This window comes from Pseudonaja textilis, chromosome 3 (genome assembly GCF_049901715.1).
Source record: "Pseudonaja textilis isolate UNSWEBS1 chromosome 3, rPseTex1.2, whole genome shotgun sequence".
Classification (NCBI taxonomy): domain Eukaryota; kingdom Metazoa; phylum Chordata; class Lepidosauria; order Squamata; family Elapidae; genus Pseudonaja; species Pseudonaja textilis.
Window position 1 is genome coordinate 62,790,138 of NC_141992.1, and position 25,376 is coordinate 62,815,513.

General features: G+C 40.2%; 1 protein-coding gene across 1 annotated transcript; it reads left to right on the top strand.

Annotated features, from left to right (window-relative positions):
- Nucleotides 1-98: 98 nt before the first annotated feature.
- PCSK9 (proprotein convertase subtilisin/kexin type 9) lies at nucleotides 99-24,819 on the top strand. Its single transcript, XM_026707156.2, has 12 exons — nucleotides 99-657; nucleotides 6,464-6,655; nucleotides 10,070-10,193; nucleotides 10,300-10,433; nucleotides 11,464-11,605; nucleotides 12,966-13,162; nucleotides 14,919-15,102; nucleotides 16,226-16,396; nucleotides 20,183-20,331; nucleotides 20,482-20,662; nucleotides 21,258-21,439; nucleotides 22,238-24,819. Exons 1-12 carry the CDS (start codon nucleotides 445-447, stop codon nucleotides 22,436-22,438), a joined length of 2,070 nt encoding a protein of 689 aa, XP_026562941.1. The 5' UTR covers nucleotides 99-444; the 3' UTR covers nucleotides 22,439-24,819.
- Nucleotides 24,820-25,376: the final 557 nt, after the last annotated feature.

A 25,376-nucleotide genomic window follows, 5' to 3' on the forward strand; every position in this document is an offset into this window, starting at 1 on the left:
TGAAAAAAACTCCAATTAATGTTTAACAAGACAGGATGGTCCGATGAGAAAACGGTGGCGTGATTCGGCACATCCCCGCCCCAAAGATTTAGAGGAGCACACGAACATCTGGGCCGGGTGAGGGAGGGGGAGGGAAAGCGAACGAAAGCCGAGTTGCTGCTCGTGTGACTGTGCGCACTCGCTGGGGTGGTCAGTTAGCTTTTGCTACTTCCGAGCGACCCACGTCGCGAAGGGCAGTTTATGAACCCAAATCGGTAGCGCAGTCCCAGGTCCCCCCAAAACAGGCTCGCCTCGAAGCCGAGGCGGTCCTGGTTCTGTTGGGCGCCCTTTTTTCCCGGCTGCGTTCGGTGAGGGATTATTTCTCCCTCTCGGCTTGGCTCTCTAGGCCGGCGTTGCGGTTTTCCCGCGCTCCCCAAAGGCTTGCTTTGCAAAAAGCGCGCCGCGATGGGCAGCCGCGGCTTTTGGCGCGCTTCGCGGTTGCTGCTGCTCGTCGGCGCGCTCGCTTGGTCCGCTCCGCCGGCCGCCGTTGCTGCTTACTACGAGGCGGACGAAAACGAAGACCTGATGCTCTCCTTCGCTTTCGAGGAGGAGGAGGAGAACTTGGCCGAATTCGCCAGGCACCGAAGCTCCCCCGCAGCTTTCTACCGGAGCAATAAGGTGAGGCGGGGGCGAGAGGCGAAAAGGTGGCGGGGAAAGGAAGGAGGACTTTGAGGCGCGTGAAGCTCCCCACCTCGGGGTTGGGGCTTTTCCTCCTTTGCCCCCCGCGGGGCTCCAGGGGCGAGCGGGAGGATGCACGTTCCCGGTGCCCGAGTAAAACTCCTGGTGGTGGTTTGGAAAGAAGCGGCGCTGCTACCGGTAGCGACCGCATCGCTCGAGCAAGGCAGTTTAAACTCAGCGTTTGCTGGGCGGACGCGAGGACTGTCGGCGGGCGGGTTGGGACCCTGTTGTTATCCGCGGTTTATAACCCGTCGGGTAGCCGCGTCCAAACATGGATGCCACAATAGAGGACGCTGCTTAATGAGGAAATGCATCTGCCTGGGGGCAACGATCTGATGATCTCAAGCTGCCCCGTTATGACCGCTTCCCTCGGAAAACGCCCAGGGTCTTCTTCTAGGGAGGGAGGCTGTAGGGGAAGATCGAGGGATTGCCCTCCTTAAATGTCATAAAGAAGAAAAAAAAGGGAAGGGAGAAGACAGATGTGGGGCAGTGGTTAATATTGCAACCCTTCTCAAATCTCCTGATTCCGCTGACTGGGGATTTCTTTATGTTCAGCTGGGTCAATTCCAAAAGAGACATTTTGGAAGCTCTGTTTCTTTGCCTTGAAACTCCCCACTATAAATGCCACCCCATCAGGTCTGGGCAATCTTTCACTGCAGTCTGCTTAGCTTGCTCCAGAACAAGGATCTGGTATTTTAAACAGCCTCCCAGGAAACGGCACTAGGACAATACTAGCAACAGTACCATGGCAGGTGTCCTCTGTCTCTTTTTACATTGGTTTGAACCTTGGGTTTCCTCAGGTGGACTAGGTATTCTCCCTTGCCTGGGGCATTCTGTGGCCATATTCGGACCCCTGATGGAAGGCACAATGAGAATAGAAGTGATGGGTGGATGGATCAGAAAGTACACACACTCTCCATTGCGATTTTAGTAATCACTTATAATGGGAGTAGGAATTACCTTGAAGAATAGGAGGAAGAGAAGCCCAATCCAGGTTATGTTCAGATAAAAGAATCTGAGTCCAGAGCAGAAATGTAATCTGAGGAAGCATCTCAGGCATGACCGTGAAGATAAAGGAAGAGGAAGAGAAGCACATTCAAACTTTACCAGAATCGGCTACTATAACCTTGTAATAAAGTAGTATTACCATTCATAAATATGTCGTCCTTGTCTGATCTGCCTTGAAAGGCTTGCACCATAGGAAAATGATAGGCAGGACTTGATTTAGAGATGGTAAAGCCCCTACGTTATGGGAAATGTAGAAGTAACAGAGAATAAGGCTGCGTAATAAGGCAGAAATGCTATGAAGATGCACAACAAACCGATGATGGAATGAAGAAAGGCTCTTTCTGAATAGAAAGGTAGGAATGCATACAGAAACAAAGACAATCTTAAATAATTAATCCACGTGGATCATGTATGCCATATAGGAAGCTTAATTTGGACATAAAATCGTAATAAATTAAATTTTAAAAAATCTGAGATTTTTTGAGAGGTTCCTTCAGACTTTCCGTTCCCAAGTGTAGCTCATGCCTAAATCTAGCAATGCTACGAGAGCATAATACAAGATCATTTTATTTTCTGTATAAAAAAAATACTTGGATATGTTGTGACTATAACCAGCGACTCATCAGTGATTTACAGCATCTTCTTAACCCCATTCAGCTCTATTCTGATATAGAAAAGGTTGGATGACCATACTAATAAGTTGCTGGTGAACAAATAATACAAACTATGTTGCCATTATGCTTTATGAAACAATAAAGCTTCCTTGGAGGATTTTTAGAAAAAAAGAACAGCAGTACTGTAATGTGATGTTCTGTGCAGCAAGAAAAACTTTCATTTTAGAAAATTGGCCAAACATCAGTCATTTTGACTGTGTGTGACCTAAGGCAGCTCTCCCCAGTTGGTGTGATGCGGTAACACTCCCATAACCTTTCCTTGCTGAGAATTTATTTTATTTTATTTGGTTTGTCAATTGCTTACAAGATAATAGGTATAAGTAAAAATATAGTTATGAATACATGGATACATATAAGAAAAATAAAAAATATATAAAAGAAACAATAGGACAGGGACGGTAGGCACGTTGGTGTGCTTATGCACACTCCCTACAGACCTCTTAGGAAAGGGGTGAGGTCAGTAGTAGAAAGTCTAAGGTTAAAGTTTTTGGGGTTTGTGGAAGAAACCACAGAGTCAGGTAGAGCATTCCAGACATGGACCATTCTTGCTGAAGTTGTATTTCCTGCAATCAAGTTTGGTGCGATTAACATTGAGTTTTTATCTGTTGTTTGCTCTTGTGTTGTTAAGGTTGAAGCTGAAGTATTCATTGACAGGTAGGACATTGCAATGTATGATTTTATATACTATACTTAGATCAGACTGAAGGCAGCCTAGTTCTAGGTTTTCTAGGTCTAGAATTTCAAGTCTGGTGGCATAAGGTATTCCACAATGAGTAGAAGAGTGGAGAATTCTTCTTGTGAAATATTTCTGAACTTTCTCAACTGTGTTAATATCATATAAGTAATGTGGGTTCCAGACTGATGAGCTGTATTAAAGTATTGGTCTAGCAAATGTTTTGTATGCTCTAGTTATTAGTGTAATATTACACCAGAGAAAAAGCTACGCAGGATTAGGTTAACAACTCTTAATGCCTTTTTGGTTATGTAGTTACAGTGGGCTCTAGCACTTAGATCATTAGAGATGAGTACTCCAAGATCCTTGACAGAGTTTGGATCATCAACAAGGTCTTGACTATTCAGCCTGCATTTTATTTTCTGATTTTTTTTTGCCAATATGTAGGACAGAGCATTTATTTGTTGAGATTTGAAGGTGCCATTTGTTTGACCATTCTGATATATAGTCGAGGTCTTTTTGAAGGGTAGCAGTATTGTTTGTGGTGTTGAATAGTTTTACATCGTCAGCGAAGAGAACACAGTTGCTCTTAATATGATCACTGAGGTCATTTATGTAGAGTATGAAGAGAGTTGGTCCTAGAACGCTGCCTTGGGGGACACTACTGTTGACAGGTACAGAATTTGATAGGACGCTCCCAATTTTGACCATTTGTTGTCTGTTTGACAGGAATGCTTCTATCCAGTTATGCAGGTGTCCAGAGATACCATAAGATTTTAGTTTTAGGAGTAGTTTGTCGTGTACCACTGAATCAAAGGCTTTACCGAAGTCTTTGTAGATTGTGTCTATTGCTTTGCCCTGATCGAGTTGTGTAGTCCATATGTTTTTGCAGTGTAAGAGTTGCAGATTGCAGGATAGTTTTTTTCTGAAACCAAATTGTTTATTAGAGAGTAGGTTGTTTGTCTCTAAGTGGAGGATAATGGATTGGTTCATTATTGATTCCATGACTTTACAGGTGATGCAGCATAAAGAGATTGGTCTGTGTGGGCAAGAGTTGGGAGTGAGTAACTATCACTTCCTAGTTGTTTTCCAACAAGTGTATGCCTGTAGCACCCTGCTTAAAGAACCCCCAACTTCTGAAAAAGCCCTGCATTATGTTAAGAATTCTTGGGCAATCCTTAATTAAAAAGGATCTCAGGCATATGAGTTAAGCTGTTTGATCCAGGAAGTACAGTCATTTGAGCAGAAGAACAAGTATCAACAATACAGCATTATGTTCATTTGATTTGTCTTAAGGCACTTCTGAACCTCCCTTGTTTGGTTGGAATGTATTTATTCTGAGTATTTGATTCCTATGCACTGGTTGCACCAGCCAGCCAGAGAAAGACTGTAAAATAATGACATGGGATGGAGACTAAGTTGCTTAATTGCTTCAAAACACACCAAAGAAATTTTAGCTGATTCTTTACAGGATCCTAGAGTTCTAGTTCAGGATTGGATCAAGGATATTAACTGAAGAGGGCAGGCAAGCAAGTGACAATGGGGTTTTCCAGATTCACAGGTATTTTATCTCTTTGAGATGGAGGACATTTTCTCTTTTACACCAAACAACGGCACAAATGCATCTGACAATGACTTTTTTCTGTCTTCACCTTGCCTCTGACCCATGAGGCTTAAGCTGCCCTGTGTGATATCATGTTAAAGTATTTCCCACTTATTTCAACATTAAAGGAACCATAAATTGTGCAAAATCTGCCAGGTTAATCAAACATTTCAAAGGAAAATTGGGATTGTAGGGCTGTTCTTGTTTTGGCTGTAAGAGAGTCATATTTTTAGGTGGGCTCCCTCTCTCTGTATCTGCCAGGTCTCTTGAGCTGAGTCCTACCTATGAGACCAGAATAAGTTTGAACAGCATTTAATCAACCATGCTGGGGATGAGTTGTGAGGTGAAGTGGAAAAGAGAGCTGTCTCTTTGATGCTCCCTCGCACAGTTGCTATTTGTTAGTTGTTGCTTGAACTGCTTTTAAGCATGACTTTAGAACTCTTCTAGAATAGCATGAAACTCCTGTTCTGCTCCTTTTGAATAGAGATTTAGGGATCTTTTGCGAGAGGACTAAGCTGGATCTAAAACCTTCCCAATTATCAGCTGATGGGCAAATCCACTTGTACAAAAACAGAATGAGTTTTGATTGATGGCTACAATCTGGTCAAGCCAGTTTAGTCAAGGATAAAAACCCATCTCCATCACCCCAGCCTTATCCAAGACTTGTCCCTTCAGTTGACATGGGTGGAGTATTTGAAAATTGCCAAATAGTTTCTTCTCTCATCAGCAGTGTCAAAGCAGCATTGTTTGATTTTCCTCTCTTGAGTTTCTTCAAGGTTTGCAATAACCCTATTTTCATAAACAAAACTAATTAAAGTATTATATAATTAAACAGAAGGAAATTTAAGCCAGGATAGCAGTTGATGAATGTGTTATTTGAAGAAAATGATGCATTTCTCAAACAAATTAGCAGAGAAGTGAATATACAATATCCAGGGCATAATTAGGAATAGTGTGGGATTGGAATACTATCTTGATTCAGCTACAGTTTTATGGATACGAATAATTTCATATCCATTTTATGGATATGAAAACAAATCCCTGGTTTCTTCTTTACCACAAATGAGTATGGAGTGTCATAGTGTTGATGAGTAAGATTACATTGCATAGAAATTCTTGAAAAGAAACAGTTTCTCTAAAACAGTGGCCCCCAACCTCTTGGGCACCAGGGACTGGTTTCATGAAGAGAGGTTTTTCTGTGGACCTTGTGTGTGTGTGTGTGTGTGTGTGTGTGTGTGTGTAGTTTCATGTGCTGCCTTTGCCCCATGGATGGGGCTTCACTTGTTTGTGTGGCCTGGTTTTTGGCATGCCATGCACTAGTGCCGGTCCACAGATTGGGGGCTAGGGACCCCGGCTCTAGAATGACTTTTCTGGCTGTTTCATTCATTCAGGAGTGGAACTGACCCAGACCATGTAATTTAGCATCAGTAATTTTGTTCACAAACAAAGGGATTAAAATGTCATTTTTCTTTATAAATTTCTAGTTCTAACTAGTACAACTGAAGTGTACTTCAAATTCCATAATCCTTCCCCTAAAACAGGGGTTTCCAAATTTGGCAACTTTAAGACTAGTGGACTTCAACTCCCAGAATTCTCCAGCCAGCTAAGGCGCCAAGTTTGGAGACCTCTGCCCTAAAACGACCAACCAAGGGATTATGGGACTTGAAATTCAACCTATTGGGAAGAACATATTTAAATCAATGCACCCCACTTAATTACTGCATTTTACCAACAGAGATTTTTGTGTCTTCCAAGCTTGATTGCCCTCTTCTTTTTGTCTAAACCCAGGAGTCATGGCGCTTATCTGGACATTATATTGTGGTGCTCAAGGAGGAAACCCTTAAATCCCAAGCCCTACAAACCGTCAAGCATTTGCAAGCCAGAGCAGCCAAGCATGGCTACATGACCAAAATTCTGCATATCTTTGATGAACTAATCCAAGGCTTTGTTGTCAAGATGAGCAGCGATGTGCTGCATATGGTAAGTTCAGTTCTAACTTGATTGTCCACTTGCTTATTTGCCAGTTAAACATGGGAGTTTGCACATAAAAAATGGGTGGTATACATATATGTAATCCTCGCTTAATGTCTGGTTGCTTAGTAACCATTTGAAGTTATGACAGACCCCCCAAAAAGTTATTTATGACCCAGATTTGAAGTTCCAAAGGAAACCCACTCCCTGCAGTCATGTGATTATATTTTGTGTGCTAAGCAACCCAAAACAACATTTATGGCTGTTTGCAATGTGATTTATGATTTTGTTTGCTGGAAACTGATATTGTGCTGCCCCATTCCCCACACATAAAGAGTATGGCAAGAGTTCTATAGGGTGGTTATTCAAAGCCCTGAAACAGGTTCTTGAAAAGCACACATGTTGCGCAGATCCGGATGCCAAGCTCAGTATAGCAAGAGTTACTGGGCAATGGAGTCCAATGGTCACATACACGAAGTCCAGGAAAGCAGGCCAGGAAACAAGGCACAAGCACAGAAAGGATGTAACTGGGCGTGTTGCTCCAGGAACACCCAAGTCCTCAGGGCGGGGTTAAGTAGGCAATGCCGGTGTAGCCCCTTCATGAGAGGTGAGGTTGCCTCCTCAGGAGTAGCCTGGCTGACTGAGTTGTGTCTGTCTCCTCTCTGCTCTATGTGTCCTTGGATCAGGAGGAAGTGTGGATTGCACCTCCTCCTCATTGCTAAGGGGTGGCAGCTGCTTCCGGGCCTTGCATGGAGCCTCCTGGTCAACTTGCTGCAGCTCGCCTCCCTCAGCCTTAGCCTCAGCCTGTCCCTGGTCCAATGGACCCAGCTGAGGCTGCTCAGTCAGGCTAGCATTCTCTGAGCCCCAATCCTGACCAATTCTTGGCTCTATACTTTTCCTGTGTGTGATTCTGGCAAAACTCTTCCATTGCGGACAATGGATTTGCTTAGCAACAGTGGTGCTCATTTTTGGGACTGCCATTAAAAAATGTCATGAATGTCAGGTTTCGGAATAATGTCAGGTTTCCAAGTGGTAAAACCCATCCAAAAAGAAATAAGCAAAGTCCATCTTCCAAAACAAATTTCTTTTATTCAGGTAAAGCATCAAATTGGCAAAGTCTGTTGTAATTCCGGATCTGACACAAACCAGAATTACACCACATAATATTGTAAATTAGAAACAACCCACAAAAGTCACATTCCCCAACAGAATTAAATCAACGTTGGTCGGTATCTTCAATCTCTACCTCCAGGTCTCAGCAGGGACAGTTTCTGTTCCCACAGGAAGGAAAGTCACCTAGCCAAAACAGTCTTCACTATCTAACCACTCCTCCCACCTTAAGAATGTGGCGAGCCCAAAACCCTCCCCCCTTATACCAGCAAAGAGAAAGAAGGAAAAAGAAAATATGATGAGAATATAGAGCTAAATAAAATGGCTACATATATGTCAATTTCGGGCTCGACAATAAAATCAGGTCAGCCATGTGTTGATCTACTTAATAACTGGCATGATTTATGACTAACTCCAGGCTGAATTACAGACATGAGTTGAGGACTACCTAAATACAGTGGGCAGGAGTTTGATCAAGCTATTATGGCAGCCATCTTGACTTTTGTGACCATACCCTGCAGATGCTCCTGATATCAAACTATGTCTTCCCAGTTATTAACACAACTGTCTGGATAGCAACTGAATCTATAAACAACAAACCTGGCAATATTGTGATTTAACCCATTTATTGGGAATGTTTGCTATAAATTAAAATATATTACCTGTTATTTAATAAAAATAATTTTATTCTACATGGGAGGAATATCTTTCTGTTAGTTGCTTTGTTTCACCAGATTCCAAATCAGAATTTGTTCATCATTTGGGACGATCTAGTGCAAGTCTTCATTGCAAATAATTAATTTTACTATATTTACAGAAGACTTCCATGTCTGTCTGTGTCTGTGTCTGTCTATCTGTATGTGTATTTGTGTGTGCTTGCTGGCTTGAGATAATGTTGAATACATGTGGAAAGAAGTGACTTCTAGAGATTATAGAGACAGGCCCACATCATTTTTGGGGGTGATAATAGTTGTTATCTTCTTCCCAGTCATGGTATTTCTTAGTAGTCTTCCATTCAGGTACTCACCACAGGTTAGTAAAGGTTGGCTAGGTGTACTTGCCAAGGGAGATAACCTTATCTGAATTTTTTTTATTTTCAGAAGTGACAAAGCTCAGTAGTTTATTCAGCAAAAAACCAACATATTACAGTTACTGAATATAGCATTCCAGCTGATTTAAAATCTTACTTGGAAGTGAGTTGTATTTTGGCAAATTGCTTAAGCTATGATAATGCAGTAATGCATAGTTACTTCACCTTAAGAACCAGAACACACTCTGAGTTGGGATTGTTGACATATTAATTTTAGAATTCTCAAAGACTGCCATGAGATTATTCTTATCTACGATCAAACACAGGGCATGTAAACACATACTTTACACAGATAGTTCACTGAGAAATTTAGCTACAAATTTGCACCTCACCATTTTGAATGGAATAGTGTCCAGTCTTTGTTTCTTTATATTAGTAATTGGTTTTTGATTATTTCCTTTGCATTTCTCAAAAGGGTTTTTTTCTATAGAAAAACATTGTAAAGTAGATATTTTTCAGGTTGTAAACCTATATGCTTTGGTAAATTGTTTTGTATAATGATAATGCTTCTTATTTTCTGAATATTCACAGACCCATGATGGATAAAGGACAGATGTCAATAGTTACCGTATCTTTATGGCTTGAACCCATGTTTGCAAAAATGGCAGTATATGATTAAAATATGCTTTTATGTAAAGGTTGGGGACAGGTAATTTGCATAGTGGACCTGTGTTTGGTTGTGGCAAATCTTGCTGGATTACCCTATCATGAGGCTGTATCCAGATTTTTTGAGAGGGATTGTTTTTAGGAGTGATTTGCTTGCCTAGTGATAGACATAGTGCCACTCAAACCACATAATTCCTGCCAGCATCCATGTCCTGTGTAGCTACCTCTCAATTTCGGTTGTGAATCATTCCTGTTCCCATTTATTCCCACAGAAACAGATAGGGGAGGCATTTTGCAAGACCTTTGCTCTTTGGTTTGCAGCTTGAAAACCAGGGAGCTTTTTAAGCAATTGCTGATTCCGTGCAAACATTTCAAAAGTTTCAGATAATGATGCAAGACCCAGGAAGCAGGGTGAGGAGGGGTGTTTGGTTAATGCTTCCCGGATGCCAAATGGGTGCCAGGTTGCTTCATACACAAATGTGTTCGGAAGACTTGTGCAACAGCACAGTGGCCTGAAGTAGATGCTCTCATGTACCCACATTTGAGGATGGCCTTCCCTAACCTGATCTGGCTGACTGGGAATTTTGAGAATACTTTCCTCTGGTTCTTTTGTGCAGGCTTTGAAACTCCCACACGTGGATTACATAGAAGAAGACTCTTACGTGTTTGCTCAAAGCATTCCTTGGAATCTTGGCCGGATTGTCCCAGAACAGGACATGCTGAATGAGTATAATCCCCCCAGTAAGCTATTCCTTTATCTTTTGCACATTTTTTCAGAAGCAGGTAGGGGGACCCCCTATCAAAAGCAATGGACACATCCTTCTGGTATCATTGCTTCTCTCTATAGATGCTGGTGAACTGGTTGAGGTTTATCTGCTGGATACTGGTGTCCAGAGCACCCATCGGGAAATAGAAGGCAAAATATTTGTGACTGAGTTTGAGAATGTCCCTGAAGAAGATGGCACTCGCTTTCACCGCCAGGTAGATACTTTTCTTTCAGGTGGCAAGAGATTCTGGAAATGGTAATTTCAGTACACCGGTGTCAGGCCCAAACCAAGAATAACACATGGCAGTTCTTCCAGGCTGAGTTCTTTAATGTTTCACATCTGTAGACAAAACTTGCCAAGACTCTACTTTCTATAGCATAGTCTGTGAACTATTAGGGAAGGGTTGACTTCGCCCTCTTTCTCTCACACATAACATCTGGACCGAGTTACCTCTTCTCTGGAATGCCTCCCTCGCTCCTGGTGATCCCTCTCCTCACTATATTCCATCACATTCTGGAACATCTGGTTCATAAGGTTTGACTAGGTTCTACTTTTATAGTTAGAGTTAAAACCCAATCAGCTGCAAGAAACATAATTTGTAACTCTTTGGAGCACTTCATGGAAAGGTATTGGATCAAATATCTATGATGGTGCCTTCCTGAATCCAGAGCTTCTAATTACATCTATTTTGAGTTTTATTCCTTCATTAGAATATGCTGGTAAAAGTGAATCATTTGGGAAATGGGTGATGGGTAGAGTTGACTATACGGGTAGTCTTCAAATTATAACTTTTCATTTAGTGACTGTTCAAAGTTACAACGGCACTGAAAAAAGGGACTTAGGACCATTTTTCACACTTATGTTCATTGCATCGCAAAATGGGACAGAATTCACTTAACAAATGTTTCACTTAACAACAAAAATCTTGGGCTCCATTGGATTGCAAGTTGAGGACAACCTGTAGCTGTCTCTTTTCCTCCCCAAGACTTTGAAATCTTCTGTTGCTTTGGCATCTCTCTCCTTTGAGAATGGAGAAGTGCTTGCTCCTCTTGGAGACTGACACATTGGGCGAGAATACCCAGTTGATGAGTCTTAAAATCCTTTTCATTACTACCTATAATTAAAGCTCTGGTTCGCGTTTGATTTTTCTAGTCGTGTGTTGCCTTGAGCGCTATTTGATGTTACACATTATTATTATTGGGCTTGCAATAAGTACAAAACTTTGTTGTTATGCTCCATGGAAGGCCAGTAAGTGTGACAGCCATGGGACCCACATGGCAGGTGTGGTGAACGGAAGGGATGCTGGAGTTGCCAAAGGGGCCAATGTCCGCAGTCTGCGGGTGCTCAACTGCCAAGAAAAAGGCACCGTAAGCGGCACACTGATTGGTGAGTAGAGGCAAGTGAGGGTTCAATCATTTTGATATGGATTTGCAATTTGTCATAGGTTGTTATGAGCATTCCTCTCAATTTTATCTGCTATGTATTTTTGGAAAGAATGTTACATAATATATTTCTATATATTATTCTTAATATCCATTTTGTCTGAATATTGGTTTAATATAAATGTTTTACACGCACACATACACACATGTAAGAGAAAAAACAGACATCCTGCTACCCCTGGAACTAAAATTATATTTATTATACTTTACTAAGCTTTCGTCAGACTCTGCTGAGGTCGTCAGAATACTGAACTACCATTACAGAGATCTATGCCTTTATATATCATTAATCAATTTAGCCCTTGCACGCTTAATAGGCCCTTCCAACCGCCTCCCACCTGTAATTAACTCTGTTGTTTTTGCTTCAGTCATGTTGGTTTCCAGCTTGGATTGCTTATTTCTGAAAGATGTTAACCTGTCAGCTATTGCAATCTGTTGCTTTGCCCGTGACCTTGTGGTTGGCCCGGCTCGTTCTTCATTATTCTTCTCTACAGCTTGAAGCAGCTCTGCTGGGCTCCTCTGTATTTGATCAGGCCTGGCTGTGCCTTCATAGGATGAACCCACAAGGCCAGGGGTGGGCGTGTGCCATCGGTGTCTGCTCCATGATGGGAAATGGTCTCTGCTCCTACTGCATACCTGGAACTTGTATTTTTAGAACATATATGTATTTGTATACACACACACACACACCTTCACACTATATCAATGGCTTATAGCTCTGGCCTCTACATATTAGGAAAAAAAACCTTAGGGCTATCCAGAAGGGTCAGTGTTGCATTTCTTAAGGGGTCAAATTATAGGCCAATATATTATGTGAATAGGGATCATGTTCAGTTAGAAAGGGTTAATGGCTTTAATACCTTTGTTGAGTCAAGCAAGGTTTTAAAATAATTGTTGATTCTTTGTTGGGCGTTGTGGTTAAAGATCAGAGAAGGGGAAAATGGGAAAATACTTTCGGCTGATTTTAGAATTATTAAATTCTATATACATCTGAGTCCAAAATTTCAAAAATTAAATGTGCTTATTCTTTATCTTTTCATAAATGCATGCATATATCTGGTTAAGGTTTACGATGCAGAGTTCGATTTATTTTTACTAATTTAAAAGTGGAAAAATAAATTATTTTTCAGTTTTACGTGACTTGTTTGAGGGCTTTCTGTTTTTCCCCCTGCATCTCACTCCTAAAAAACACTTTTTTAAAAAAAAGAGCTGGTATGTTCTTCCTGTTTGTGTCTTTAAATTTTGGAGATTGCATTGGGTAAAAGATACGCAGTGTCACTAATCCTTTGCCCTTTGCCGTATAGGGCTGGAATTCATTGCAAAGACCCTGGCTGTCCAGCCCTACAGTCCCCTGGTTGTTTTGCTCCCCTTGGCCGGCACCTATAGTCGCATCCTGAATGCTGCTTGTCGTCAGATGGTGCAGAAGGGGGTAGTCATGATAGCTGCAGCAGGCAACTACAAAGATGATGCTTGTCTGTACTCCCCAGCGTCAGAACCAGAGGTAAGTAGACAACAAGGTCTTCCTTTCAGCCCAAAACCCATGGAAAAATGGTCCAGAAATGGTGTGTAATCCCTCTAACTCAGGCGTGGGCAATTATGACAAGGTTACAACTGTGGACTTCAACTTTGAAGTCCACAGGCTATAAAGTTGCCATAGTTGCTCACCTCTGCTCTAATAAAACTCCAGTTCAGCTCAAGATTACCTCACTGCTTTACATGTTTTTCAGTTGCCACAATAATGTCCCTACTCATTTATAATATGGGAAGTTGAGGAAGATTGTGAAGCTTCACCCATGCCATCCTCTTAACTGTTTAGATGGTGTGAATCAGGTCTCCTGGATGCTTACAGAGTGCCAAGATGTCACCAAGATACTGGTCTCCCACATAGCCCATTCTCTAGGTATCTAAATACCCCGATGGAGTGATTCTGTTGTGGGTTTGGTGGTGGTACATGCGATTATATTGCATAGACACACAATAAAAACCAGAGCTAGCCTATAGGACCTTACCCCTTTCCTAAGAGGTCTGTAGGGGGCGTGCATAAGCGCACCAAAGTGCCTACCATCCCTGTCCTATTGTTTCTTTTATTTTCTTATATGTACCCATCTATTCATAACTATGTTTATACTTACACCTATTATCTTGTAAGCAATTGACAAATCAAATAAATAAAAATAAATAAAAATATTTGGCCCCACAGTCTCTTGAACTTTCTTTTAATGTGGTATGATGGAGTTTTATTGATGATTCCTCCAATATGCCATAAAACATAGGCCGTTGTGTGATACAGATATTTGCATTGTATGTTTTCGTCCAAGCTTAATATCAGGGCAATGAAGAACCAGTCTGATACTTGAAACCTCAATAGAATTAAAAACATCCATCTCTTCTCATAATAGCAGACAGTAAGATCAGGCTTAGATAGTATTCATGTGGGAATTTGACTTGTATGACTTTGTTTAGGGGGAGGGTTTTAATTTCATGATGTCAAGATACTTTTCCTGCTCAATATTTGACAACAGAATTTGAGTCAAGAGCTTCTTCCAAATACATGTGGAATTTCTGGAAAGTGGCTCCTGATAGTAGTGAGACAGATGGGACAGATAGACTTAATCTAAGTCCATTTATTTAGTTCTCTTTTTTATTTGATAGCCCTCTCAGAAAAATTATCTAGGAGGTATGTTAGAAAAACCAGATTTTGATAGGAGAGGAGAAAAACATGAAACAATAATTGCACCATATTTTTGGTATTTCCATGTGACATTTTCCTGTGTCATAAAACCTCGGATCAGCTCAGTCAAGAAAATCAATTACATTTGGAGGGAGGGTCTCTCTCAGTGGAAAAACATGGACTAAAGAATCATCTGCAAAGGATTTTAATTTTTTAATTTATTGCATTGAATAGATTTAAGCTAAATGGCCAGCAAATCTCCCTCTAAATATAGAGCCAGAATAATACTCTGTGTTGGAGCTAGAGGGAGAGGACAAGGAAACAATCTTTGTGAACTCTCCTTCCTTCAACATTTCTTGAACAAGATGCTCTAAAAGCCTTTGAGAAGCTACTGAAGCGGTATGAAGAATGACAAAAGGAAGAAGAACTGGTGAAGAACATCTCCTCATCGCTTTCCCCAAAAGTATTTCTCTGCTGGATCCAGACACAGAACGGAAGAAACCTGTTCGTTCATTGATCCACCTCTGATTTTGAAATTCTGTTTCTCCTGCTTGCTCAGGACTGACAAGATGCTGTCTTACCATAGGTTATTACAGTTGGAGCAACCAATGCCCAAGACCAGCCTGTATCTATGGGGACTTTGGGAACCAACTTTGGACGTTGTGTAGATGTGTTTGCTCCTGGAGATGATATCATTAGTGCCTCTAGTGACTGCAGCACCTGCTTCACATCGCAGAGTGGGACATCCCAAGCAGCTGCCCATGTCGCAGGTAATATTGTAGGACAGAAATATGAAGAGTCTAGCAAGTTCTTGTTTATTATAATGAGGTTTTCTCAAGATCAATAATGCATGTCCTGTTAAGTGACTTTAAGCACCATGAGATTTTCAATAATGAAAGAAAGCCCCCCCCCCCATTTTTATTTCAGATACACTCTCAGATTTGCAAAATTCAAATATATAGAACAGTACATGAAGCAATGCATTGATATAAGTGGAAAAAATAGGCAGAATTGTTTATTTGCATTTGGGGCCAGGGAAGGGAAAATTGAAGCATTAAGCCTATCAGATCGGAAAGACTAATTTTAGTATTTAAAACGAGCAAAGAATGACACAGTGGTTTGTATCAGCTTGGTTAGCTCCAGGGCCTACAAAAACAAAGCAACTAGTATTCATACCTTTGCAATACCCACTGTTGGTACAAATTAAACTGGTACAATTTGGACATTTTCATTGCATCTATATTTTATGGCACCAGTGGATTGCTTAAAGAAGTGTAGACCTTTGACTGCATTTCCCCTTGTCTTGTTGTAGACGAGGCAGCTTAATAATATTGCATGTATTCCATTATCGAGATAAGCAAGTTTAGTCCTTTTTAGATTCCATTCATTTCCAGAACATCATTTTCATGTTTAAGCTCCTGATGAAGCTGACTTATGAGAAACTGAACTGGTATTTAGGATTTCGTGTATCTTTTAATTGAGTATGGAACGGGGACTTTATGTTGCTGGATAGGCCTCTTTCTCTCTCTCTCTCTAAATTTAATACCATATTCACTTTTCCATTCACAATCAGAAACAGGAAAGGAAATTATTTGACTGAAAATTTCCAGTGTTTTAAATCAAACGGGCCTGATAAAATTTCCTGACAGAACAATTAATCCATGGAATGAATTGCCTCCAGAAGTTGTGGGTTTTTAATGGATTTTTTAAAGAAGAGATTGGACAACAGTTGTCTGAAATTCTACACAGTTTCCTGCCTGAGCAGGGGGTTGGACTAGAAGGCCTCCAAGGTCCCTTCCAACTTTGCTAATCTGTTCTGTTAAATATATAACCTAATCCACCTTGATGTGTGTGTTTTGGAGGGATAAATACAGGGCTTGTTTGTTGTCCTAGGTATTGCAGCCATGATATTGAATGCCAACCCTGCCCTATCCATCTCCGAGCTGAGGCAGAAACTGATCCACTTTTCTGTCAAAAACCTTATGAACGAGGCTTGGTTTCCAGAAGATCAGAGGCTGTTAACACCAAACAGAGTGGCTGGGCTTCCCTCCAAAATAGTAGCAGGTGAGAGTCCTTTTGATGTCTTCTTCATTGGTACAGGCCTGAACCATTTCAGATCCTATGTCTTCAAGCCAGTCATGACTCCTGGCAGCTGCCTGGATATGTCTATTATTAGCAATATTTTTGGTAGTGGTTTGCATTGCTTCCTTGCAGGGGCTGAGGAAGAGCGATTGATCCAATATTACCTAGATGTCTCATGCCTAAACAGGATCAGAACTCACAGTTTCCTGGTTCTAGCTTGGTGATTTTACCAAACTAGCTAATTGAACTTCAACCAAATCATAACTGAATGTGAATTTTAAAATCGGAGTAATTTTTTTACTGTCCCGATCGAGCAAACTCCACAAGAAGCTGAAGACTATACCATGACTTCGAATTGGCTAATAAAACTATTGCCCAATAAATTGCCCCACCGAATTTTTTTATAGTCAAATAAAGCTTATTTTTAGCTGCTTCTAGTGATGGCTCATTATTCTTATTCCACTAATCATGTATCATAGTTCCTTCTTCGTAATTTGAGGTCTGCCCAAGAACTTGGATATGGTAAAGGTAATGGCTGAGTATGAGAAGGAGCCCAACAGTATTATTGGTTGTGATCAGTCTGTTGTAAGTTATTCTAAATTTAGATAATCCAAAATATTTCTGAGTCTTTATGATATTTCACCAGCTACTCCAATAAATGATACCATTGTTAACTTGTTCCAAATTTTTGCAATCTATATTGCAAATCTTACCATTTTTCTGATTTTATTTATTTATTAAATTTATATTGCCACCTATTCACCCATGGTGACAGGGTGGCTTACAGACTATAAAAGCATATTTAAAACAATAAAACTAATAAAAAGAATCAAATAAATTAATATAATAAAATAATAATAAAATCACCCCCTGCCCTGGTGACGGCAGATCACACAAGCCATTTAAGGGGCTCCATTCCTCTCTGGGTTCCCCAGGCCCGCTGGCAGAACCAGGTCTTCAGCGACTTCTGAAAGAGTATGAGAGTGGGGACCATTCTAATCTCTGGGGGAATGATGTTCCAGAGAGAGGAAGCCACCACAGAGAAGGCCCTTCTTCTGGGTCCCACCAGGTATATCTCTCTAGGGTATAAGACCTGCAACATTCCCTGCCTCCCCCCTCTGATGGATCAGGTAGATGTGTCCGGCAGGAGACAGTCCCTCAGATAACCTGGTCCCAAGCCATGAAGGGCTTTAAAGGTGACAACCAGCACCTTGAATTGCACCCGGAAGCAAATTGGCAACCAATGCAGCTCCTGCAGGAGAGGTGAAACTTGTACACACCGGGGTCTGCACAAAACCATGTGGGCCGCTGCATTTTGCACCAACTGGAACTTCCAGATGCTCTTCCAAGGGCAGCCCCCTGTAGAACGCGTTGCAATAATCAAGATGGGAAGTGATTAGGGCAGGAGTGACTGTGAGTAGGGACTGTTGGTCTAAGAAAGGGCATAACTGGTGCACAACCCGCAGTTGCGCAAAGACCCTCCCGGCCATGACCGCCGTCTGCTCTTTGAGCAGGAGTCGTGAGTCCAGGAGAACCCCCAGATTACTCACAGGGTCTGTTTGGGTTAGTGCCACCCCATCCAAGACCAAAGATGGCAACGAACCCCAAATCCAGAGCCACTCGGTCTTGCCAGGGTTTAGTTTCAACCCATTGCTCCCCATCCAGCCCCTAACAGCCTCCAGGCACTGAGGACACGGCATCACTTGTCTTCAAAGTTACAGCACCATGGAATGACTACATCAATAAACCAAAAATGGTTCTTTACAAAGATAGTAATGGATTACAAAGATAGTAATGGAATGTGCGTTATGTTCAAAGAATTGGTTAGTCTGAATTTCAAGTACCATAATTTTTTTCCCCTGCAACTTTTAGTGATGTTATCTGCAATTTTATGTTTCCAGCAATTTTTAATTGAAGGTAAATTTGTATTCTTGACCCAAATGCCAGTGATATCTTCCCAATTCAGCTATGCCTTTTTTGTAATTAGCTTCGGCATCCAGTTATTATATGGTCAGTGGTTTCTTCCTTGGCACAACCAGCTTTTACTATCTAAACTGTTTTTTTCTACTTTGGTTTTAATAACGTTTGTACTTAATGCTTGTTCTTGAGCAATATAAAGCATTCTTTCCACAATACTTCTTTTTTAAAATACTTCATTCTTAAGCCATTGTCATGTTTTACTGTTGTCTAATTTTCCTTCAATAACTTTCAAGGAAGATATTGCTTTGCTTTTCCAATTTTCTAACCTCATTTCAAGCTGTTGCCTTTTATAGTCACTGAGATTCCATTTCCCCAAATAGTCTTTCTTTCTGAGATTAATTCAATAAAGCTTTGTTATTGTCTTGATGTAATCGTTAAGCTTTATTTTAGTTCTTTGTTTTACCTTTAATCGGTGCTAGCCCACCAGTCTTTCTTGGAGAAAAAAAACAATCTGTCAATAACAATATGAGAATATAGGGCACTATTTATAGGCATCAATTTTCTGATTTGCTGGTCAAGATTAACTAAGTTTAATATTCCTGTAATAGATCTAATATTGACATTGTTCGTGAATTGTCTGATTCCACCATTGAGGTGAGATTTTACAATTTTCTTTATTGAACTTATAGTATTTTTCTCTTTGTTGTACAAACTATCTGATGTTTCCAAAATTCTCAGATTTATAAGCTCACTTAGGTGCTAGACCCTTGATGCTTGTTTTACTTAAGAATTGAGAATCTTGTTAATTAATCAATTTACTTTCTTTACTGCAGGGATCATACATTGTATCAAATCATTAAATTGTGCTGCACTATATGTCAGTTTTGCACTGTTATTCTGTATTCTGTTATATGTGTTTGGCCCCACTCGCTCTCTTTAGAAAATCAATCCAGTGACATCTCTTTCACTAGTTTTTTAAATATTAATCTTTTTGTATCTAATTTACTGTTAGTTAATATCTGTAACTTAAATTGATAACCAAAATGTAAGCACATGTGCTAGATAGGCAGAGGTCTAATCTAATCCCTCCAAATAGCCAATGTTGTTTTATTCATGAACTGCACTCAATTTTAATGTGATTTGTTTAATTCTGGCTTTAAGTATCATGCGAGCCCAACCTTTTCAATTTATAAAGACCAATGTTTTCAACTTTTGCCATCAATCCCTCTTTGGAGATCTCTGGGGACGTGCCTGAGATATATTAATATCACTAGATGTTACCAAGTGCACCAAACTATGAAATAGACACCAGATAGTTCTAAGCTACTTTTATTCGAACATCTTTAGCAACAGAATCTTGCAAATGTGAATATGCCATCCTCCCTCCCTCTTTTATCTTCATGAGAATGGTGGTGGGGTGGGGAAATTCTCAGGTGTTTTTTTTTTTCAAATTATTTATTTGGACTCAAGCTTCATTTATCTAATTGTTACCTTGGCTGTGGATGTTCTATCTGTTCTTCAAAGCCATTCTCTCTGCCTACTCTAGAAGGCGACGTGAAAATTTGACTCTCCTTGGTGTTTGGAAAATATTGGGGGGGGGGGAAGGGGGAGGGGCTTAGCACGCTAATTCCTGCCTTTATTTGGGTTAAAATAATGCAAGCACAATTTCAAGCTTCAGCATTTCTGGTTTATGACCAATTGTGGCTTATTCAGTGAACTATGTGTTTAGCGCAATGTGTTTTCCAAAGATAGGATCTTTCCAAGTAGTTGAACAACAGCCTGGAGATAATTCTAAACAAATGGGATTCTGGTGGTCCTTAGTGGTAACTATTAGTCACTCTCTTTCAGAGGAACAACTATACTGCCGCTCTGTGTGGTCTTCCTTGTCTGACTCAACCAGTACAGCAACAGCTGTTGCCCGATGCAACAGCGATGAAGACATGTTCAGCTGCTCAAGTTTATCAAAGAATGGCAAGCGGCGAGGGGAGCACATTGAGGTAATGTTCAAAGGCAAGATGATGTGGTTTGCTGTTTAATTTTAATTAATTTTAAACAAAGATCTACATCTCGGCTAGATAGGAAAATCAGATTTGATGCCATTCTCAGTGTCTTGTTCTCATTTCTCTCCCCCTCCACCCAAATACTAGGATATTGAAGGCAAGAAGGTGTGTGTAGCTCACAACAGATTTCGAGGCCAAGGTGTCTATGCCATAGCCAGATGTTGCATTTGGCCCAAGGCTGACTGCCAGGTTAATAGCCATTCACAGATCACAGAGGGCACAGCTATGAAAAGTGTTAGCTGCATCGAAGATAGCTATGTTTTGACAGGTATGCGATGACAGTTCTGATGAAAGTTAACATTTTTGATGTTGAGATATTATGTATAAGTTGTAACAAATGGGATCTGTGCTAAAATAGGTCTTCTATGCTTAAGGTACATCATATAAGATCATGTGACTAATGGTATGTTACTGGGAGACCAGCTTTAGCACCACAACAGAAGGAAAAAGATGTAATTCCTGCTTCTCACCATCTTCTAGCATTTGCCACCTTAAGTGACCATCTAAAGTTCTTTAATGATACAACTGATCCTGGTTCCACTTTGTTCTGGGCTCCCCATTTGCCTTGTTCTATAATGCCTGGCATTTCCCATTTGGTCCACTGTGAATATTCTTTGAGCACTTTGCAAAAATTGGAAACCAAAGTTGGTAGTTCTATTTTCCCTTTGCTAAGGATATTTTTTTTGCCTGTGAGAATACAAAGACTGGGGGACGTATTGCCATTTATTTTCTCATCTTGTGCACAAACGAAACAAAACCAAAACCAAAACCCACCAAACAGTACTGTTAGCTAACAGTGATAGCCATGTATATACTTCAGGTGAATCTTGTACAAAATGCTCTGATATGATCTACACTGGCAGGCTGCAGCACCCATTCTCTGGCTGGAGATCTCAGTGGCGGCATCAAAACTGTACACCAGGCGGATAGTAGCCGGGCCCACTGTGTAGGCCAAGGAGAAGCAACGGTCCATGCTTCCTGCTGCCATGCACCCAGCCTTGAGTGCAGAGTTCAGGGACATCCTCCCTTGGAATACTCAACAAAGGTATGCGCATATCATTCTTGATGGCATCTCTCAGTCTAACTATGGTAACTTGGTTCCTAAGACGGGCAAGCTCTAATGAATTGAAGATGAAAATGATTCTGTGCAATTCCTTGCATGGCCACAGAGTAGGCAGAAAAAGGCTGTTACAGATTGTCTGTTCACAGATCTGCTAAAAAAAGAGCTCAGAATAATAATTTTCAAAAGGAAAAAGAATCAGAGGAGGAAAAGTCAGCGACACAGAGGGTAGGGAACCTCCTTTTCATATATTTCTCATGATCTTTGATCACTGGACATGCTGGCTAGTGTTGCTAGAGTTGAAGTCCAGTCAGATTGGGAGAACCTACACCATTTTGGAAACTTTTTTTTACTAGACAACTTGTGTCCTGTTGGCTCATAATTTCAGATATATTTCCTTGCCAGATTTCTCAATGCCTTCAACAATGCGATAACTTCTAATATACTTGAAAAGTTCTTAAAAATCAGGGAGATATTCAAAGATGTATCTGTTTGAAAGTAGCCCATGTTGAACTGTATAGCACAAACATCAGTTGACCATAGGAAATATGTTGTACTATGTCATAAAATGCTTTATTATTTTTATATCATGTTTTATAAAGTTTACTAAATTTCAATTCCACTGGAGTCACAGGTCCTGGATTTTGGATACATTCCGTAAGTTAGCCCATCTGAGGTATTTTGAAAATGTTTTGCCCTGTGATTGCCCCGTTAAAGATTACTACAGACATGAGAATTTTAGCAGTATGTTGATTAAAAGAACCTCCAATTCCTTTTACTTAGGTGATGGAGACCTGTGATGATGGCTGGACTCTAACTGGATGTAATGCCCAGTCACATAGCTCCAACACTCTTGGGGCGTATTCTATGGATAACACCTGTGTTGTAATCAACCATCCAGGAAGCAAAGGAGCAACCGCAGTTGCCATCTGCTGCAGAAAGAGGCTCTTAGAGGATGAGAGGCAAAGTTCCAGTAACAAGTGACAATTCTACCTTTCCCCCCCTCCAACTATCCAAAGGAGCCACGAATTTTGACAATTGCAAACACAGTAGTCCCTCAAGCAGGGCTCCAATACAGCTTGGGATTACTTGCAATAGCCTTAGCACAGCTAAGGCAGATGCTGCAATTGTGCAAAACTTTGTCCCTCTAGCAACATTCCCATCGTTGTTATCAAGAGATGGGTGTCTTTGATGTCTTGGTAATATCAGTTAAGCTGCATTTGTAAAATATATTTTATCTATTAACTGCATATGTGATTTTTTTCAACAACTTTTTAGTTGCAATCAGTGACTTCCAGGCTTTTTAGAATATCTATTTTGTTAACCACCCATTAGTTCAATGCATTATGCTTATCGTTGTGTAGGTGGCTAGGGAGCAGAGGGAGGAGCAGGCAGAAGGATGAAGAAGGTAACAGTTTCTGTGTAATTCTTTAGCTTGGTCTCAACTTTTCATTGGCTGAACTATAACCAGAAACTTCTATGTATATATGAGTGATGCTTAAAACTGTAAAAGGTGGAAGTACTAATACTATAAATTTACCCAGGATGGCAGATTAATTGCAGAGCATACCAGTTAACATTATTTCCTCCTTTTAAAAATATTTTTATACAGTAAGGTTTTTTTGCAGCAAACAGGCAAACCATGGGCTGTATTAACCCTTCCTTCTAAAGGCCCCATGCAATTAATAGTACTCCTTTGTAGTTAAACTGTTACATAATAATTCAACTGTTTAATACTTTAAAAGGAAACAGCATACCTGGGAGATATTGTGGGTTCCGTTCCAGATCAGCAAATATTGCAATAAAGTGAGTCACACAATTTTTTGGGAAGGGGTGGGGGAGGAGGTTTCTGATTGCATATGAAAGTTATGTTTGTGCTGTATGTGTAAAATATACCATGTGTAAAAACAATGTTTTTAGTTTTTAAAACCTTAATTAAGGTTCTTTATTACTAATGAGCAAATGCTGTTGGAAAAATGGTGGCAATAGATTTGTTTGATGCAGGGTTGCCATAAGCCTTCAATTTACTAAAAAAATGCAGTATACGTAAAATTGAATAAAGCAAAACACAATAAAATAAGGCCTGCCAGTATTCAAATACAATTTGATAAGAGTTGGGAAATGTTCCTCTTGCTTTTGCTCACTTCCTGAGATTCTATGGTTGTTGTAGCTCTCAACCTGAAACAGTGCTGGTCATCTAGGATTTAGATCAGGGGTGTAAAACTCGTGGCCCATGGCCTGGATGCATCATACTGGCCACGCCCTCCCCGTTTAGTGAAGGGGGGAAAAGTTGCAATATATAATGTGATGTGTGGTTGCGAGTTTGACAGCCCTGATCTAGATTGTACTGTACTGATCTATATTGTACATTACTGTTTTCTGTCCTCATTTTCCTGTGCCATTATACAAAACTGCTTAACAATGGGGTTGTAGCTGGTCTGAAACAGGATTTTATCCTATTGTATCCTTATACTTATTTTTGAGAAGCAGAAGTTTCTCCTCTTTTATTTCACACAGGAAACAGTTACCTCAATTGTATTCCTTAACACATTAAAATTATTGTAAATGAACTGAGTTAGCTTCTGTAGCCATAAATGGAGGAAGCTCTGCAAAAATGAGAGTAGTTTTCTCTAAGGAGACTGGACCAACATAGAAAACTACTAGTCTCCTTGAAGCATAACTCTCAGCTTCACCCTCTTTATGATGAGGATTATTATTCTAAAAAATACTGGGAACTGTAGCTGAAAAAAAATTATTGGGCTCCAGGAAGACTACTGGATCGATGAAGAATAGTTTTATACAAGCAAACCTGGAGCTTTTAAAAGCAGTGAAGACTTAGGACTCCTGCATGAGTGGCCTTAAGGCAACCATGAAACCAAGTAAATGCTGGGTAGCTTACACCAAATAGTGTAGTTTCCTAACAAAGTATTTGGTAGCAACCATTTAAATTAGTTTTTCAAATTAAGCTATTACCATCATGTAAAACTCTTTCCCTCTTACCAAATGTTTAATTGCCTATATAATTGAGTCTTTAACCACATGTATGGTCAATTACTGGATAAAAATATTTTTAACTAAGGGACCATATACGTTTCCTTAAATGTAAGTTTAGTTCAGAGTAAATGTGTATTGGAGGCTGTTGCATTTCTGCTTTAGAAAGGTCAAAAGGAACACTGAATCATGAATAGAGTAAACCGCCTGTGTTGTTTTGGAGTTAATACTCAAATGTATTATCTACTGTAATTGCTTGAAAAAATTTCTTTGTGCTGTGGATTTTACTTTTTTATCTGGGATCTATTTATTCTGTTTTATATAACGTTTTATAAAGCAATTTCTTTTTGAAATAAAGTTTCTTACAATTTTAATGTGGCTCCATTTATGAAGCTGTACTTAAACCCCTCCTCTGCATTTTTCTACAATTATATTTAAGGAGACGGGAAAGGAAAAAAAATCTAATTTTTATCATGTCTTGATTTTTTTCATTAGAGATTCAAACTTATACGCAATACTCATTATAAAATGTGTGGCAGAACAAAATACTTTAGGAGGTATATAAATTACCAGATTATATAGAAGATAGGTATGAAAAATATCCTTAAATACCCTCACACCTTTCAATATAAAATAGCATACTGATATTGTTCTGGTGGTGCAATGGTTAGAAGGCTAATTGCAGGCTAATTCTGCCAATAAGCAGGAGTTCAATTCTGATGGGCTCAAGGTTGATTCAGGCTTCCATCTTTTTTCCATCCTCACAGCTCAGAAGGTGCTGTAAAACACTGACGCCTATGTGGAATTTGCAGCAGATATTTTCTCTCTGTGCCCAGAGAGGGGGAAATCCGCTGCTACCTAGGATCAAAATCACAGCCTTCTGATTGTGAGGTGAGACCTCCACCTCGAGGCTACCACACTGCTGTTTTTT